Source organism: Tamandua tetradactyla, chromosome 24, assembly GCF_023851605.1.
Source record: "Tamandua tetradactyla isolate mTamTet1 chromosome 24, mTamTet1.pri, whole genome shotgun sequence".
In the NCBI taxonomy this organism is placed as follows: Eukaryota; Metazoa; Chordata; class Mammalia; order Pilosa; family Myrmecophagidae; genus Tamandua; species Tamandua tetradactyla.
This window is the reverse complement of record NC_135350.1, coordinates 37,568,766-37,584,014: the sequence shown is the minus strand read 5'-3', so window position 1 is coordinate 37,584,014 and position 15,249 is coordinate 37,568,766. Positions and strand designations below refer to the sequence as shown.

At 35.6% G+C, this 15,249-nt stretch overlaps 1 protein-coding gene across 6 annotated transcripts in view; it reads right to left on the bottom strand.

Annotated features, from left to right (window-relative positions):
* FAM13A (family with sequence similarity 13 member A) overlaps positions 1–15,249 on the bottom strand; it is a 344,433-nt gene that overhangs the window by 323,212 nt on the left and 5,972 nt on the right. For 2 of the 6 annotated variants that reach the window (XM_077142868.1, XM_077142871.1), the window contains exon 1: positions 3,776–4,019. In XM_077142868.1, coding sequence (XP_076998983.1) covers positions 3,776–3,850 — 75 coding nt within the window. In that variant the 5' untranslated portion in view covers positions 3,851–4,019. Of the gene's footprint in view, positions 1–3,775; positions 4,021–13,201; positions 13,318–15,249 lie in introns of those variants that run through there. The other 4 variants (XM_077142873.1, XM_077142872.1, XM_077142870.1 and 1 more) reach the window with 4 other exon arrangements.

Below are 15,249 nucleotides of genomic sequence, written 5' to 3'. Positions count from 1 at the left end.
ACAAAGAAGATGGCCATGATGCTCTAAAACTTGAACATGTACAATGTTTGTTTTATATTTAAAAAATCAATTCTGCTAGAGAACAAGAGAAACAAGCAAGGAAGGCTGATACAACTAAATAAAAATAATATTCAAGGAAGTAGCTTGGGAAACATTAAACAGAGATAATTAGGTGGAGATGAAAGGACAGGTAAGAAGAGATAAAAGGACCAACATTTATGAAGCACCAAATATTCATGCCTTAAATGAGTCACTCACTGATTATATGCATTCTGCCTGAGACAAACAGATAAAAATCCATACCGTTCAATAGTTTATTGGCAAGTTTCAGCTATCACAAGGTATACTTGCTCCCGATGACAGAACAAGCTGCGTTGGCTCCAGACACATTCTGTCTACTGAGCCCCTGCTCACCCTCAAAGTTGGTCCGCAAAAATGCATGTTAACAACAACAACAAAACACCATGATCAAGAAAGACTGATGTGGCAGAGGGTGAGAGAGGATATATGAACATTACATAACATAGGATTTTAAAAGCATGGTCTTTTCATCCCACTTAAACCTTGACTGAGTCAATTAACCTACTCCATCTTTCCCCCCTTGCTTCTCACTGTAATTCAAGCTGATTCAAAGAAGTGTGTGACTGAGGTATCTTAATTTGGTCTGTGAATCTTTCTGTACTGTGACCATAAATTCCTGCTTGTACTATGAGATATGTGGAAGCTAGTGGCAATACCAGATGGTAAGGCCACAGGACTAGAGGGCCCTGTGATAGTTAATTTCATGTATCAACTTGGCTCAGTTATGGTATCCAGCTGCTTGATTAAGCTTGGTCTGTTTGTCACTGTGTAGGTATTTCATAGATAGGATTTGCATCTATGAGCAGTGATGGCATCTATAGTCAACAAAGGATGTTTTCTTAGTAGTATGGATGTTTTCTCATCCAATCAACTGGAGATCTTAAAAGTCAGAACTGAAGGTTTCAGAGGTCTGAAGAATTTCTCCTTCAATTTCAGCATTGGCTCTTGCCAAAATTTCCAGCCAGCCAACTTCCCCTGAGGAATTTGGAATAAAGACTTTAATGTCACCTTTATAAGCTTGTGGTTTGCCCTATGGAGTTCAGACTTACCAGCCCCCACAATCACATGGGCTAATTCTCATTTTCTCTCTCTCTCTCTCACTCTGTGTATGTGTGCATACGTCTATCTTGTTCATTCTACGAACTCTGAGGAATAAAGTCTCCAAGTTGGAGACAAAGGCTGTAACACCAGAGATAACCTTGGAATTGTTGCCAGCATCAGCCAGAGTTGGGGCTATGTCAGAAGGGATGAACCATGGGGCCTCTGATAACAACACAAGAACTGACTACAAATTTACCAGTCACAAATCTGGTAGCTGACATCATGCCCAAATCGAAACATCTAGAGTGTAAGAACCTACACACATGCATTCTAATCTCCCTCTTTGTTCATCCACTAGAATAGACAAACCATCACTCCTCAAGATGTCCAGGTGTCACCTCGGACAGAACAAAAGTAGAAGAGTAGGAAACTGAAAGACTCAGGATTCACTCGAGAGAACCTGAATCATCTAAAAGTGACTTGTAAATCAAGAAGAGACTAGAACATTATCTGGTGGGTACAGTTTCCCAATCTGCCCAGGCGTAGTATACTGAGGAAAAAGAGACTTGTTACTATAAAGAAGCTATACATTTTTTGTACATGTGCTTAGGAATGTGAGTAAATTTGTGAGACCACTATAGTTTCACTGGCAGCAAACTTTCATAACTCTAACAATATGGGAAAGATAGAAATAAAAGGAAGGAGGAAAGGAAAGTAAGTTAGTTTAATGGGCACACAGAAATTAATCTGTCTCACTTTAAGAATCCATAAACACAAACACACACACACCCCTAAGCAGTATAACTATCTCATGATTTATTTTAATTTTGCCTGAAGAATGACTATCTTCAGTAGCAGAATACTATAGCAGTGGCTATATATAAACAAAGTCAAGTACAGAAGTCCCAAACTAAAAAGCAGTATTATCAACCCATCTGCTATATTTATGTGTGAAAGTGGTTCTCAGTTTCCTTCCACAGCATGAAAAAAAAACGTTTTCATTCTCCAATAGCTCTTTTCCCAGACATACTCTGTTATAACTCCTATAGGAAAAATGAGACACAACACAATCAAAGATGAATCTTAATCAACATACTGATTGAGAATTACTTATCTACCAGAGTGACCAATTTCTTAAACTGTGTGATTTTGATGTCAATCTTAAACAAAATTTTGCACATGCTTAAGGTATAAATTAAGGAAAATTATGTAATTTACTACTTGGGTTAGTCTGCATTTCAGTCAAGGGTCAGTGGCAAGGGTCTAATCAGACATTCAGAGATGACTGAAAATCTACATGAAAGATTAGGTCAATCTGCTACCTCATTCTACTCATTTCTAGTCCTAAAGTATTTCTTTCATAAAGCTAGACACACAGAAGACTTGTCTCTGTAGTACTTGGTAAAATAAAAGCTCAGACTGTATGTTACACCTTGATAAATCAGATTTTGAAGGAAACTCTCTGGAGCGATAGAAAGAAAACCACTAGATACCTGGGTTCGTCAAGGCCCAGGGATAGAAGGAGAAGTGAAAGAGGAAGACAGACAGAGAGAGGCTGCTAAAAACATCTGAGCATGGAAATGAGGGAGTCACACTGTAGTTTTGCTAAGGAAATTCAATTTGTGGGGCTGGCACACCATCTGCTGACCATTCAGGTCCTGTGTATCAAAAAGTCTCCAGATATTTCTGGGATACTTCAGAATGCCATCACTACCTACACTTGCAACTCTTTCTGATACTTTAAAAAAAAGGATCTGACCTAAATGCAATGCAATAAAAGAGCAATTGATAATATAGAATAAGATATTTCTCATTGAGTACTTCTTGAGACAAATAAAATGCAATTTAAAAATAATTTTTAAATACATATATATATGATAGATACAAATACATATATGCACTTTCTATATATTAAAATTATAATTTAAATTATGGTATTCTGTAAATTATATAATTGGCAATATTTGATTACTGCAAAAGGTTATTTACAAGCACGAACAGAATTGCTTTTGAAATTTATAAGTTTTGGTAACAGAAACATGCACATTTTCCACTAATTTTATATCAAGATTATTTATAGATGCTACCGTATTATAAAAACCAGAATTTTCTACAGTTGATTAAGGATTCAAAAAATATTTACCAATCAAGTTCTTTTACCATTAGTTTCAGCTACTGTGCTGAAACAGAAACTCCAGAATTACTAAATGAAAATAGGAGCACGAAATAGAAAACTGTCATACACATACTCAGAGATAATAAATTAATGGATACTGTAATTATGTCTCAATCTATCCATAAGATTTTTCCAGTAACTACAATTTAACATTCATATTTAACTCTTTAGCTACAAGAAAGTCTAAATTGCTCACTACTACTCTATATTAAAACATGTCGCCTTAATCAAATAAGCTCAGCATGCATCTTTCCTTCACCTTTTTCGGAAAGGAAGGTGGATAAACAATCCTATATGCCACCCAAAATAGTACTTAATATCCATCTGAGTAGATAGGAATTTAAATAACGAATCTCCCCGTATCCCCTATAGAAAGGAAAATCACAGACACACAAACAACTCATCAAAATAAGAAGGGCAAAGGGCCTCTGCTTAATACCAGCAGTATTCACAAAAGACAGAAAAGGCTGTACTTACACAGATGGCTAGAGCTCCTGCACCCATCCTCTCAGGAAGTATCTGAAAGAACTGATGAAAACCAGACAAAAGCATTAAAATGACAGCAAAATACTAAAATTCCACTCAGTGATACGCTTTGGTTTAAAAAACGCCTCCCAATCCAAAGGCCCCGCGGCAAGCAAAGAGCAGTTCCTAACATTTTAGGAAGTGAGGCTTTGCTTCTCATTCGTCTAAACCCGCATGGCTGGGATCCCTGCCTGGCGCTGTAATTTGATCCAGAGCGTCTAGTATTGGCAAGCAGAGGCAGTCATGTGACATGGGTCTTAAGTTGCTGACATCTTTTTCTTCCACTTGACTTGCTGGACAGAAAAAACAGACTCCTTGAGCTCTAAAAATTGCCGGTCACCTAGTGGGATCCGTTAATGTGACTAACAGTGCATGGAACAGCACAAACTTGTTTCTTTGTCATTACTTTCACCTTTAAGAATAATTTACATATTCCCATTCAGATTTAAGTCTACAGGCACATTTCTTATTTTTCAGAAGCAGTTTTCATTTTTATTGCCTCCTAGAAATCATCTAAATCCTACCAAAATTTTCTTCCCTCCTTCCTCATTCTATTACAAGTATTCTAAATGAAAATGCTCTATTATACAGAGCTGTTACTTACTGCTTCTAATTGCTATTGAATTATTTCATTCACATATAACTGGTAATCAAAAAACAAACTTCTAGACACCCAGAAGTCTACATATGTTATTTGCCATCTAAAAAATTAGTCTTTCGCCCATCTTTCAATAACTTCCTATTCCATATATGGTCTCATTAGAAAATCTGGTAGACTTTAAAATTTCTGGTATGTTAGATAAGCATCTCATACAAGCCAGAAGGAAATTATCCTATTTCTGTTACCACCTCTTTCATCAATTTTTATTTTATATATCTGGCACACTTACAGAATGCTAATATTACATGTGAACTTCTACTTGACCCAACTTTAAGGATTTAAATTGAACCAATAACAATCACTAGAATAGCTACGATGTATGCTGACATAGTTAAGACAAGTTAAGACATTATAAATATCTTTGGAATGTTCTTATCAATAATTAACATAAGCATTAATGCATTTAGCAAGCATTTTCACACACACACAACTTCTCATTTAATTCTCACAATAATGTGAGGTAAATAAAACATTATCATTTGATGGATAAGAAGACCAATACTTTTTTTAAGACACCTGGCTTATCCATGATGCTATTTATTCCTAGCGTGGAAAAATGTGAGGATGCTATTCCATCCGTCAATCCTTTTCCTCTGCCTTTCTAAGGGGAAGTAGAAAAGTTTCACCTTTAAGGGGAGAATGTGGGGAGGAAAGGCAAAATTGAAATCACTTTGATTTCAATACTTCCCTTCAAATCTAATATTCCTTGCCTATCTATGGCCAACCAACACAGCCTACAATGCAGCCAGGACACCAAATCATCTTCTGCAAGCCATGAGACATGACAGAATATATTTTACTTCTATCTGTGCACATATATAAAATATTGCATAGCCTCCACAAAGTGGAATAACACAGAAAAAGGAAATATAGGGTAGGAAAATGAACACAATCAGTTCTTCATTAAATTTTTTTTAATACTTCTTCCTAATCTAGATTTTTATTGTTTTTGCTTCTCATTCACCCATTAGAAAACTGGACTGTTCACTAAAGAAAGTTATTACAAAAGAAACTTTTTCTAATACTTCAAAATTTTGTGTTCTCTTTGTCTGATTATAAAAGTTAATGCTGGGCGGGACACAGTGGCTCCGCAGGCAGAGGTCTCACCTGCCATGCCGGACACCTGGGTTTGATTCCCAGTGCCTGCCTATGCAAAAAAAAAAAAAAAAGTTAATGCTGGGGTGCAAAGGTACTCCAGGGGTGGAACTCTCACCTGCCATGCAGAAGACCTGGGTTCAAGTCCCGGTCCATGCACTTCCCAAACAAACAAGCAAAATAAACAAAACAAATAAAGAAAAATACAAGAAACGGCGCTGCAATAACGGGATACCCACATGGATAAACAGTAAAATGTGACCCTGCTATACAGCATACCAAAAAAAAAAGTTAATGCTGGTCTACTGTGGAAAGATTAGATCACCCAAAGGTCTATCACCCAATATCATCCAATCAATATTTACTGATTTTATATACTGGGACAGGCACTATGCTAGACACCATATAGACATTGATAAGAAAGGTATGGTATCTTCTTTCATGATAATCCAGTGGGACAAGGGAGCAAAAACTAAGTAAATGACACTTTATGATTAGTAAATGCAGAGGTGCTATTAAAGAAGCAAATATAAGCTTGTGAAAAAATAACAGAGAACACCTAGAAACATTCAACACTATCTACTTACGGTCTATTTTCTATGTTTTTAAAAAACATAATTTTTGACAATGTCATACCCCAATTTTTTCCACTTATCTTTGTATCAGTGACCTGCTCCCATGTTGTTAATATTATAAACAATTTTAATATCTAATTTTACATTTTGTAGATATGCTTCCTTAGCCATTTGCCCATTTTTATACATCTATACAATTTCTGATTTTGTGTGTCTGTGTAATTATAAGTAATGCTTTGTCCTCATTCTGGTGGTTTTCAAATAGAGATTCTTGAAAGTAAAATTTCTGGATTACAGAGAATATGAACATGTTGTATTAAGGCTCTTGACCTACAAACAGTTTATATTCCACAACCCACCCTACCTAGGTTTGAATATTTTGTAAAATATTTCCTAACTTAATAAGTGCAAATGGTTTCTCATTTTTAAGCATCTATGCCTTTTTATTATCAGTTAAAATAAAGATATGAAAATATTCATTAGCCATTTCTAATCTCTGTTCTAATTTTGAGAACTGTCTTGAATCCATTTTTTTTTGTCCATTTATCAACTGTTGTCCTATTAAAGTCTCTTTTATAGGGTTATTATAAAGTTTAAATGATATAAACTATAAAAAGCACTTAGTATAGTATCTGGTGAACAGGAAGAAAATAACATAATATATCATATGGTTTGATTATATATCTATTTGAAATTTATTCTGAAATATAGTATAAGGTGCTCTAAATGGATTTTTTATTTTTCATATAACTATTATGACCCAGACTGTTAACTCTCTTTAGTAGTCAATCTCTCTTTTAGGAAATACTAGACCCTCTTCTCCCTCTTAGTTGTGGCTAAGCCCAAGCTAGAAACTACATTTCCCAACGTTTCATACAGGTAGATATGGCCATGTGACCCCGCACTCGGGAACAGAATGCATATGGAAGTTATGTGTGCAACTTCTGTGTTACATGCTTAACAGGAGGTCCCTTGCTCCAGATTTCCCCTTCCTCCTCATCACTAGCTGGAATGTAGGTGCACCAGAAACTTAGATTCAATTATGGAGAAGACAAGACAATGGCCAAGGGAATGACAGCGTAACGAGATGAAGGAACATAGGCCCCTAAATGACTTGCAGAGTTGCCTTGTAAGACTAGACCAACTGGATTCTTACATGAGTATATTAGTCAGAGTTCTCTAGAGAAATAGATCCAACAGGAGATATCTATAAATATGAAATTTATAAAAGTGTCTCATGCAACCATGGGGACACAAGAGTCCAAAATCCTTAGGGCAGGCGGTGAGGCTGGCAACTTAAATGAAGTGTCTCTAAGAATTCCATAGGAGAGGATCACTGGCTGAAGAGGTGAAAATTTAAGGTACTGTCTAGAACTTCTAAGAAAAACTGTATAATATGGGTATTCTTATTTTGTTTTAAATTTTAATGGAATTATTTATAGTATTACATCATTAAAATAACTACTCTTTATTTAAGGTAGATATTATTTGCCATATTATACAAGTATTCCTCCATAAATAGTTTTGTAAGTTTAGTCAAGTGTTTTTACTGAATTTGAGTAAATGTATTTTTGACATTCATTGAGATAATTTGACCTATAGTGATGAATTTAATTAGTAGTTTTCCTAATAGTATCCCATTTATGTATTTCAAAGATAATTATTATTAATCATATTTTACATAAAGTACATTTCATTTTGAGTTGCTGAAATTATATCCACATTTTAAGTATATGCATAGTGAGATTGGTCTACAGTTTTGTAACTATATCTATGTATGTATTTCTATACATATATATCATTTTAAGAAACAATGTTCTGTTCCATAGATTCAACACAATCCCTACTAAAATCAATTAGCTTTTTTCCAGAAATTAACAAGCTAATCCTAAAGTTCATATGGAAATGCAGAAGACCCAGAATAGCCAAAATGATTTTTTTTTTCACATGGGCAGGCACTGAGAATTGAACCCGGGTCTCTGGCATGGCAGGTGAGAACTCTGCCTGCTGAGTCACCCAAAATGATTTTGAAAAAGGACAAAGTTGTAAACCTTGCATGTCCTGATTATGAAACTTGATACAAAGCTACATTTATCATGAGAGTATAGTACTTGCAGAAGGATAAACATAAATAGAACAAAATTAGGAGTCCAGAAATAAACTCTTAGATTTATGGTGAAATGATTTTTCAAGAAGATGCCAAGACAATAAAATGGGGATAGGATAGTTTCTTCAATAACTAATGCTGGTAAAACTGAATGCTCACATGCCAAAAGATGAATGTATATGTTTTCCTTATACCATACACAAAAATTAACTCAATATGGATCATAGAGCTAAATGAAGTAGCTAAGCCTATAAAACTCTTAGAAAAATCCCAGAGTAAGTCCTTCTGACCTTAGACTAGACAAAGATTTCTTAGACATGGAACAAAAAAAAAAGAGAGAAAAGAAAGAAAATTTCTAAATTAAAAACTTTTGCTTTTCAAAAGACACCATTAAGAATGTGAAAAAGCAGGCCATGGATTGGGAGAAAATATTCTAAATCACATATTCAAACAGACTTGTATTAAAAGAACTCTTAAAATTCAATAATAAAGGGACAAATAATCAAGCTAAAAATGAACAAAAAAATTGAAAAGGCATTTTACCAAGGAAGATAAACAAATAGCCAAAAGGCACATAAAATGCTCAACACCAATATTTATCAACAGAAAATCATTAACAGGAAATGTTAATTAAAACCGCAATCAGTAAAATTCTACTTTATACCCACAAAAGACTAATTAAAAAGACAGAGAACACCCAGTGTTGCCAAGAATGTGGAGAAAATGGAACTCTCAGATATTACTGGTAATAAAACAGTATATGTACTATGGAAAACAGTGGGACAGTCCCTTAAGAATTGAGCATAAATTTGCCATATAATCCAGCAATTCCAATCCCAGGTTATCAAGAGAAATGAAAACATATATCCACAGTAATGTTCATAGCAGAATTATTCACAATAGCAAAAAAGTGGAAACAACCCAAATGTCCATCAACTAGTACATGGATAAACAAAATGTGAATCAATACTACAAAATGTTAATCAGCAATAAAAAAGGGATAAACTACAGATGTGTCATGTTGAGGGGAAAGAAAAGGCAAATCTATAGAGACATGTAGTAAAGGAGTGGTTCCTGGGGCTAGCTAGTGTAGTAATCAGGAAGGGACTACAAATGGACACAAAGTTTCTTTTTGGGGTGATAGAAATGTTCTAAAATTAGATTGGGTTATGGCTGTACAAATCTGTAAATGCATTAAAACTGATTAGAGTTGTACACTTAAAAACTAGTGGATTTTATGGTATGTAAATTATATCTCAATAAAGCTGAAGAAAAAAATCAACATTACTAAGAACGTAGCAATAGATATAAGCAGTGAAAAATCTGAAAGCAAATACTTTCTTCAGTATTTTAAGAATAATATAAACAAAATCCAAATCACTATTGAGAATACATTCTTATGAAGAAGGAGGAAGGCAAAAAAGGAACAATATCAAATTATAAAAACAATGCAAATGACTATTTCTGTTTAGATAAGCTGAATCTGCACAAATAAAAAACCATGGAGAATACAGTCTTGTGAAATCACTGGTTAGAGTCTTTACCAAGCCACGCTGTCCACTGATTTTGAATGACAATTTGAAAAATTTGAATTTTTTCTTATTCTATATCCCTTAGGTAGTTAGTGATAAAATAAACAGAAGAAAATAGGAAAAAATGGATTTATTGAAATTTGCAAATAAAATAAATATTGCTGTGATAATAACTGGATATAGATAATGGCCAGCAAGATAAATTCAGGACAAGGCTTTAAAAAGATTATTTTTGATTCATTTTTTTATACTAAAATTCCCCTCTGAACTTTGACTATTTTGGTTCAAACAAAAACTGTCCTTCAATAATAAATCACCCTTAATCAACCTAATAAAATTCAGAAAGCCTTGTGTTTCTATATTGGCTATCCTTCTATAACATGAAATTTTAAACAGATATAGCAAGTTAAGTCTTCAGTAGACTCTGGGTGAGAGAAAGACATCTAATTTAGTTTAACTGAGAATATTTAAAATGATCATTCCATTAAACACTCAATAGCAGAAATGGTATGCATTTGTGATCTAACCATTTTAGAAGACAATCAGAGCCACCAGGAAAGTCTTAGGCCCTCAGTAAGTAAAAACCTGTGCGAAGGAGAATCTGCATAAAACATAAAGTCCTGCTCCTAAATATTTGATACATAAAAACTTTGGAGATTAGGCAAATATTGCTTTCAACCCTAGAATCATAGGACACAAGTATGAAGGTGAATGATAATTCAGGAGGCTAAGAAGTTACTCAAAGACAATGTGTCCCTCTTTCTCCTCAATCCCCACAGTCACACAGAGTTTGATAGTTCACGTACAAAATTACAAAGTTACTGCTTCTTGCATGGTCATAATCTGGACCTCACAACATTTTAGAGGCCAACTACCAAAGCATGTTGGTATATGTTTTCAGAGGGAACTACCTATGCTTTAAAGATGGACAATATATAAATAGGACTGCTGGTTGATAATGTTGCCTCCATCACTTGCTAGCTGTGAGATCTTGAAAAAGTTATTCAATATTTCTGTGCTTCAATTTCCTTCTTTGTAAAATGATGATGGTAATTGTGCCTACTTCATACATTTATTGAGAGGATTGAATTAGCACTTAACTATTGACTGGCACATGGTAAATACATAAGTTTTCAATATTATCATTCTTTACAAGTTAGGCTATTAGGCTTGCAGTATACTTGGGAAACTAAGCTTCATTTTCTTTCATCCATTTCTAAAACACAGTGATCCATTTCTACCTGATGTACAAGCATTTTCTGACTCTTATTCTCATGGACCACCACTATTCATTCAAGTAATACATATGTCTGTGTGTGTGTGCGTATTTTTTTGCATGGGTTGTTACTGATTTTCATAATAATCAATAATGCGTGATGAAAGGACATGATATAAAACATGGAGCAGAAATAATAGTTCCCCCAGCAATCCTTATGGCAAGGTTTCCCTTAACTAACTCTCCCTACTCTGCTTAGGCTTCCTTCAGCATTTTTTTTTTTTAAACATGGGCAGGCACTGGGAATCGAACCCGGGTCCTCTGGCATGGCAGGCAAGCATTCTTGCCTGCTGAGCCACTGTGGCCCTCCTCCAGCATTTTTACTGGCTCTGGGTGAACAGAAAGTCCCTGCATAAGTTGCCTTTGGACTTTTGCACAGAAGGGCATCTAGTGACCAGTGACTGGACTAGAACACACAAGTAAGCTTCAATAAATCTGGCTTAGATGCCCTCGAGCAGATAATTGAATGGACAGGTGTGGTAACAGCAGCTATGAGAGCCCAGGTGAAATGGAGGAGTGAGGAGTGTGACAAGAAGAAAGCTATTTAGAAATTGCAGCTTCTATGAGGCCAAATCCCAGAGCGTAGACAGCTATTGGCAGCTGCAAATGTGTTCACTACTCTTTCCTCTTTAGGTGGGAAGAATGTCCTCTAAAAAGACAAATAGATGAAAAAAATTAGTCCTAATTTCCATAACTTCTTATATACCATTACAAAATAGAAATAGTCCTGCGCCTAACAAAATTTTAACAGTTATTCTTGTCTGTGATGATTAGCTTTCACTTGCAAAAATCTTCACTTCAAGCAATGTTTGTGGCTGTTTTATCCATGGACTATATGTGAAATTAGCATCTGAAAATATTATTTTTTCCTAATCCCAAACTGGACTCAAATGATATTAAACACCAATTAAGTCCAGAAAGGTCTCTTAGCTATTGATTTACAGAAATAATAACAATCTTTAAGATATGCATGCCACAAGCCATTTGTTGATGTAAAATATGAGCTATTACTTTCTCCCAGAAAGGATAATGAAACTTTAAAATTTGCTCCTCTGACTAGCCTACTATGGAGGGCTAATTTCAGGACTATCAGAAATTCTGAAATACCAGCACAGAACAAAGGATGCCCTATTTTCATGAAGACCCCTGCACACACTGGAAGAGTCAAAGTAACTTCAAAACTGATGGCCGGGCCGTCAGGGTGCTGCTACTTAAATCACTTGGTGACCTGGGGAAACTGGGGAATGTTTTTTGCTGGAGGAATCCAAAAGGGTTATCTTATCTCTAGGTTCCAAAAACCTAAAGTCTTCAAAGCCAAGCCCTCTGATGTTAGCTAGCAGACCTAGCAATCTCAAAAGGAAAAAAAATCTCTTCAGCTGGGGTAGAAACAATAATTGTCTTAAGAACAGCAGTATCCTGCAGACAGAGACTGTATCTACGCAGAGACCAGCAAGCATAATGAGATAGTGGGGGTGGGGGGCAGTGGCAGCATAAGCCACCTTGGGCCTCATGGAAATGGGGTACTGGAGGCTTTTTCCCCTCCAAACTCAGTTTCTATCCCAGCTCTAGCCCCATCCCAGGTATTTTTCAATGAGTATCCCAGCCTGGACCACAGTGACTTCTAGTGTGACAGAGTAACATGATTCAGTCCATCAGCAAACACTTATTTACTTTCACTTGACCAGTCAGAAGGATTCAAATATTTTTGTTTATGAATCCCTGACAGAAGATGTACTTGAAACATTACATACACTATACCAAGGGTCAGCAAGCTACACCCTGAGGGCCAAAGCTGGCCACCACAGGCCACCTCCGGCTGCCATAGGCCAAATCCAGCCACACCCATTTGTTTATATACTACGTATGGCTGTTTTGGCCCTAAAATGGCAGAATTGAGTAGCTGCCACAGGGACAGACTCTTGGCCTACAAAGTTTAAAGCATTTACTACCTGACTCTTTACAAAGAAAGTTTGCTGACCCTTGCTCTAGGTTATTCAGTAACATTACATAGGGCATCGAGTCCTCATAAACCCATAGAGAGACCAGTCTATGTAGTTTAGTTTCCAGGAAAATAGTAGGACATTAGTATTTCTTGGGTCTGTTAATCTACTTTGTTATAACTAGTGCATTACCTCATATTGGGCTTAACCTTTTTCTAATTATTTTTTGAAGGATTTCCTTGAAAATGATCACGTTGTCACCAGATGATCTCACTATTTCTATTCTGAATTCCAGATGTATTCGCATCCTATTTGAGGGAAAAAAAAGTTAACATACTCCTAGGAAAAGACTGCTTGTTCTGTAGCCATAGTAACACAAATAGCTAGCATAACTAATTTTAAACTTTTAATCAATTGACAGTTTACCTTAGCAAACTCACTTTTGCAACCCAACCAATTAACTGCTGAAAGTTGGCCAATGAAGGACTCGTTTCAATAAACATATCTCTGAGTGCCAATCATTTAACAGTCACAATTGAATGACTACTGTTCTTCAGATAATGTTAATCTATTTAAACTCCTGATAATCAGCCAATCCTAATTCCCACACTTCCAGAAACCATATACATATAAGATCAGCAGTCTGTTCTGTTCAGAGAAACTGTACCTAGCCAGCAGAGCTCTCCCTTATTACAATAATCGATAAATTCCACTCTTTTACTTCAGGAACTGAGCATTGGTTTCATCATTCTTTGACATATCCTATAGATTAGACACACCAATTCCATGGAACATTATTTAAGCCCCACTGTTTGCCATGCATGTCTATTAATTGCTCACTAGACTATGTTACCCTATGAATAGAAGGAATTAATTAGTTAATAAACAACATGTTTGAGTAGAAAGTGCATTTGGTTCTAGAAAGACTCTAGAAATCAGTCACACAGAGGGAAAAAAATTTCAGCATATTATGATCACCTTCATGTACACCTTCTAAAAGGTAGCTGCAGCCTTAAGCCCTCTCCAAAAAATTACCATGGCCTATCTACCTCTGAAAAGTTTTTCAAGTCCATTTTCACTTTGTTTCCATGGCTATTTCCATAATTAAGAACCTCACCAGTATTCTTCTAGTACAGCTATACTACTACCTTTCTAAAATACAGATCTGATGATGTTATTCTCCTGCTTTACACATTCTGTTTAGATTGGGTGTTTCATAGACAGTTTTCCAGGGATCCATAACCACTTACCAAATCTAATTTCATACTAGCCTTATCTCCATGATTATAACTTAAATTCTAGCCTTCTTGTCTATGCTAAGTAGAATACTGCTTCACCCCTCAAATATCTCCATGTCCTAACTTTAAGAACCTGTAAATATTTTACTTAACATGGCAAAAAGGGACTTTACAGTTGTGATTAAGTTAAGGATCTTGAGTTGAGGGGATTATCCAGGATTTTTCAGGTGAACCAAATTTAACCACATGGATCCTTATAAAAGAAAGGCAGAAGGGTCAGAATCCGAGCAGAAGATGTAATGATGGGAACAGGAGTCTTAGGGAGATTTGAAGATGCTACACCGTTGGAATGAAGATGGAGGAAGGGACTGTGAGTCAAGAAATGCAGGCAGCCCCTAGAAGCTAGAAAAAGCAAGGTCTCCCTTTCAGACTTTTGACCTCCAAAATGGTAAGATAATAAATTTGTGCTAAGCCACTAAGTTTGTGGTAACTTGTTATAGCAGCAATAGGAAACTAATGCATTGCTGGCTCAGAAACTGAGTAAGGTATGCATTTTTCCCACTTCACAACATTTGTTCATGATCTTTTATGGTCATAAATTTCCTTCACCTACTTGGTGAACTCAGACATCTTTTCCAATACCTAACACAAATGTCACTAGCATTTCTGACTAATTCTACTCTCCTGTGTGCACATATTCCTGATTTAAACCACCAGTATAAGATTTACATACTGCATTATTACTGTTTGTAAACTTGTCTTTCAAGATTGAGAACCCCTTAGGGTCAGGGACAATATCCTATTATTTCTGATAGCCCCAGTAAGCTCTGTAACATAAACATTTATAAAATTAGTGTTTTAAATATAAAAAGTGGTAAATCCTTGGGTTGCTCCTGGAGGTACTCTGCAAGTTATATTTGAAAGTCTGAATAAGAAATAGAAATTATATGAGTATCATCAGAGAAGGAATTGAAAAGTATTAGTGTGAATAGGATTCCCAGG